This window comes from Austrofundulus limnaeus, unplaced genomic scaffold (genome assembly GCF_001266775.1).
Source record: "Austrofundulus limnaeus strain Quisiro unplaced genomic scaffold, Austrofundulus_limnaeus-1.0 Scaffold181, whole genome shotgun sequence".
Lineage (NCBI taxonomy): Eukaryota > Metazoa > Chordata > Actinopteri > Cyprinodontiformes > Rivulidae > Austrofundulus > Austrofundulus limnaeus.
In genome coordinates this window covers 1060188-1064937 of record NW_013952583.1, presented here as the reverse complement: position 1 = coordinate 1064937, position 4750 = coordinate 1060188, and the positions used below count along the sequence as shown (strand labels likewise).

Below are 4750 nucleotides of genomic sequence, written 5' to 3'. Positions count from 1 at the left end.
GAACTCAGTGGACCGGACCAAACCAGATAAGGACATGAGTGAAACTCSAGAACATGTGTGGGCATAGCTAAACTGTAAAAAAGGCTTGTGAATCTTGGGGTGAGCTGCACGTAACAYTGAGGTGATGCTTGCTTCTCGTTGATCGTCTCTTAAATGCATTTGGTGATTTAGTGTAATGGGATTATTCTAATGGTGTGAAATAAATCTCTTAAACTAAAGTGACCCAGAGTGTCTCCAGAGGGTTTCCTCAACCAACCAGCTCGGGGAGGTCGGTGAACCTCGACAGCATCCACCTTCACAAATCAGTTTTAGGCTCATTTAGATCAAAGTTTAGAAACATCACTGTGACAAGAAGTGATCATGAAACCCTTCAGAAATGAGTTTAGTTTTTTTTTTATAAACCAGTTGGAAACAATAAACCTGATCTGAAGCATTTTTTTCTCTCTGGAATAAACAGCTGTCACATTTTATATTTTACATTTGCTACAAGTTAAATAGTCATGGACAAGAAATCACCTTCCAGATTGTTTTGATCCTCATTTTCTTTTTAATATAGAACACTGAACATACTGTATGTGATTCTATGTGTCCTAATGTGTTTATACTGTATAAGTCTTGATTTTTGTCTTTACACCTCTGACAAATGCTGTGCTGCTTTGAACCAAATCCCATCGACAGCATGTTAACATGCAACTGTTAGCATAACAAAACATTCTGAAAACTCACTTTAAATAATTCTGCAAACGTGTAAAGGTTGAAAACATAATTCGGCCTTCCAAGACAAATACTGTGTGTTTTTGTGATCATCTGGAACCTGAAAACACACATTACATGCACCGTGAGCCCCMCTGGAGACTGACAACAAGCAGACGTATTTTAGAACATTATTGACTTTAAAATGCATCCATCATGCCTGTGGAGTCAGTATTTGTCACACTGAAGACAGTCACTCAGTGTTGAACAGCTGTGCTTTTGTTTTCATAAAGAAAAAACACAAAACTCTTATAAACCTGGAATAACCTCTGCATAAAGATGCGTTTTCATGTTGCTTGTGTGAATAACAGCCACGACCAGTTAGTTCATTGTCACAGATGACAAAAAAGAAAACATATCCTTCATATTTAAGATGCTGAAACTGGAAAATTCGAGTTTGTTTAAAAAATATAAACCAGGACTACAAGATTTAATAACTACCGAATGAGCTGCTGAATAATTTGTAATATAAGCACATTAATGAAAGCAAAGTAAACGACATTCAGGACTGAAACTGTGAGTATTCAGTGATTATTATTCAACAGTGCTTAAAGAAAAGCTTTAAATAGTGGATGTAGTTTGGCAACCAAATCATAATTAGAAAAAAAAACCCTATGAATAAAGTTAGCTGTTTACACAGAAATACTGTAAGAAACCAAAGAAACACTCAGCATTTGCTACGTAACAAAAAGTCAGGAGCCACGTCTGACTTTACAATCTTCAGAGTCAGAGAAGGCATCTACACCTGCAGGCAGTGTAGCATATCAAGGTGTGTTTCTGAGGCGCACACAGTCTTACAGGAGGGGGGAGTCTGTCGTTACTTTTACAGTAAGGCAGCATCTCTRATGTTTGCAGGAACACATGCTCTTCAGTGTGGAGAAACTGCCTCTTTATTTCCTCGTCGGCTCACGTGTGCAGACAGGAAGTCTCCGCCTGTCAGAAAACGGTCCTGCTCCCTGCGACCGGCACAACAACAAAGATTAAGCTCAGGTTAAGAAGCTCTACAAGGTGCTCAGGATTACACGGCGCCACTTCTGAGCTCCGACACCCTTTCAGATGCATTTCTACTTCCAAAAGGTCCGAACAGTGCCGTCCACAAAGAGAGGGGGGGAGTGGGGTATTAAGAGTTCGAAGAGAAGGTTTTACTGCTCTGTGGGACAAACGCTGCGATCTTTGCAGCAGAAATAATGCACCACCACACCGTTAGGATACCTGGCAAACGCACTGAAAGAGAAAACAGAAAATAATGATTTAATGTCATCATTCTATTTAAACAGATAACAGTTTATATTTTAGAAATAAATCCATCGTAACTTTTTATTTAAACTCAAATCAATACCTAAAATGAAAAAATAAAAATAAAAAAAAACAATCCTGGGGAAATGAGAGTTCACCCTTTTCCAGTTTCAGTTAGAACATAAAAAYATTTTGTTTTTCTCAGATTCTAAACTTATTCAAATTTAAAATGAACAAAATAAAGATTTTTTTCATGTATCATTTAATGAACAAAAAGAAATTGGAAAATGTGAAACCCCAAGTATTTAAGTCCTGGAAGACTATGATTTAAAGAGGTTCAGGTTTGACTCACGCTGTAGCAGTGTTTACCCACAATGCACAGCAGCTTCTATGGAGAAAACTAAASCCAGCACATCAGCACAAACATGTCAGAACAACTGAGTTGATGGTTTGGGCTTCTAGCAGACAAAAAGTCAACAAACAGACCAAAATCATTTTAGAGTGCAATATGAGGCCATCTGTTTATTGACCGACACTTGGACCAAACTGGGTCACGATGCAACAGAACAACTGAAAAAGAAAAGTTCTGATGTGCTGCAACGGTCCAGGCCTCAGTTTGACTGAAATGCTGCRGAGAGCAGAGCAACAATAAATATCTACAAACCTCACTGGAAAGAAGAGTGGGCCAAAACTGCTCCACAACCATGTGAGAAACTCAGTCACACCAGAAACAYTTTAATTGCTGCTAAAAGAGATTCTACAATCTGTTGAATCATGAGCTCAGTTGTTCCTATTTCACTTGTTTATTTCATAAATAGCACAGTGGAACATTTGTTTTTGTTTACTTGAGTTTAGATTTAAATCAGTTTAGAGTCTGATACATTAAACTAAAAACTTCGAGTGTGATCACCTCCAATTAGAAAATAATGTGCTCATAAAAACACCATGTCATTTCAAATCTGAAACATTCAAAGGTTGAACATGTAGCATGAACGATCAGGACCCCTGACCACCACCGGTCATGTAATTAACTGAACTTTGTTCTGAAAAAGCTTTCTTAAAGGCTAATTCTATCTAAGCTTTCAATAATCTGTCCTCGTCTCCAGATAATGTTGATACGACAGTCTATTTTAATCTTATGTGATTTATTTAAAAATAATTCAACATGATTTTCCTAAAGTACAGTATTTTATTTTAAATGTGTATTGTCATACTGCAAAAGATGAATCATTAATTTTAACATAATTGTTGATGTAAGTGAAATTTTCTCCTCTTTTCTCCTGAGCAGATAAGAAGGAAACAACACTGCATAAGTGTTCTGGATAAGGGGAAGAAGAAGAAGAGTCTAATTAAAAATGGTGAATAAATATTGGTCAATAACTTGGCCTGGTGCCCCCCACTCCCCACTCCCACCCACTTGGCAAAAATGTAGTGCAGGTCAGAAAAGACCCTTTCTGCTCCTCTCCTACCAACTTGTTACATACAGTAATAAAAGTAAATATTTTCACACAGATTAACTAATATTCTTAGGACTGAGTTACCTGTTTCCTATTTTCTTTTTACAGACTCTGCAGGTCTTTTCTTCTGTAATGACACATTTAATCTGCTGATGGAAGATTCGCTCCTCCTGCACCTGAAAACACACAAAAATCTTCTTTGACGTCTTGTTTTATGACTGAGATACTTGTGTTCAATGATAAGAACAACACTTAGAGCTATAAAATCCTGTGACATTTTAACAAACACATTATGGAAGAGTCAAGTTTTAATCCCCTGATTTTCTAATGAGTTTCACAATTTAATGAAGTATCTCAGTGGTTCTGCAATAACAAATGAAATAAAAACGTGTAAGTTTGAAACAGGAAAGAATAGATTATTTACTTTTATTAGTTTCTATTTTTCAGACTACTTCAAAAAAGAAACACGTCAGGCTGTATGGACATTAAAGGTGATTATTATTATTATTTTTTTTTACATTTAAATCCTGCAGAACTCACCCTGAGGAACTCGGCCTGCAGCAGACTCTTCAGCACCTGGTTGCAACGTTTTTTCTGAGCCTTCTCCTCCAGAACGCTCTCCAGGAAGACCCGGATCTCTCGGATTTGAGTGTTTGCTGGGAGCAGATTGATGGCCTGGAAAAATATAAACACAGCTGACTGTAATTTTTTATTTAAAAACAAGTAAGGTGTAACAAAAAATAAAACAAAGTAGCATGGAGTTAAAGAATGAGCTGTGCAATAGAATACAGAAACAATGAGTTTGAAAGACTTGGATTTCCTTGCATTAATATAAAAACCCWGCTGCTCAGTCATTGCTTACCTTGGTGGTGTTCAGTTTACTGTGGTGCAGCTCCAGGACCTGCAGAGCTGCCTGCAGGTTGGCCTGAGGCTCAGAGAGCTCCATCTTGATGGGCCCCAAGCAGTGGGCATCCGGAGGAGACAGGTACATCCTCAGCAGAGAAAGATACACCTAGAGGATGCAGTCACGTCTGTTAATTCTTCTCTAGAGTCACATCAGTATCTTGGATCTTTAAAAAATGACTCCTACAATTATAGGAAGTTCACTTTTAATTTAAATTTAATCCTAAAGCTGGTTTTCTGTGGGTTCACTATATCTGATATCTGCTGACAACTTCTCTGTGGCCTTTATTTTAGAATCAAGCATTATTTTTCTAAAAACAAATACAGACAATATCTGCAGTCATTTTGAATTTGATAAAAGAAAATAATTCCCCATCCCCCACAAGTAATATATATATATA

At 37.2% G+C, this 4750-nt stretch overlaps 1 protein-coding gene across 2 annotated transcripts in view; it reads right to left on the bottom strand.

The window, feature by feature from the left end:
• Nucleotides 1-377: 377 nt before the first annotated feature.
• vps39 (VPS39 subunit of HOPS complex) overlaps nucleotides 378-4750 on the bottom strand; it is a 27286-nt gene continuing 22913 nt past the window's right edge. For both annotated transcript variants that reach the window (XM_014018054.1, XM_014018053.1), the window contains exons 21-24: nucleotides 4309-4458; nucleotides 3987-4121; nucleotides 3531-3622; nucleotides 378-1977 (exon numbers count right to left, since the gene is read on the bottom strand). In XM_014018054.1, coding sequence (XP_013873508.1) covers nucleotides 1896-1977; nucleotides 3531-3622; nucleotides 3987-4121; nucleotides 4309-4458 — 459 coding nt within the window. In that variant the 3' untranslated portion in view covers nucleotides 378-1895. The remainder of the gene's footprint in view (nucleotides 1978-3530; nucleotides 3623-3986; nucleotides 4122-4308; nucleotides 4459-4750) is intronic.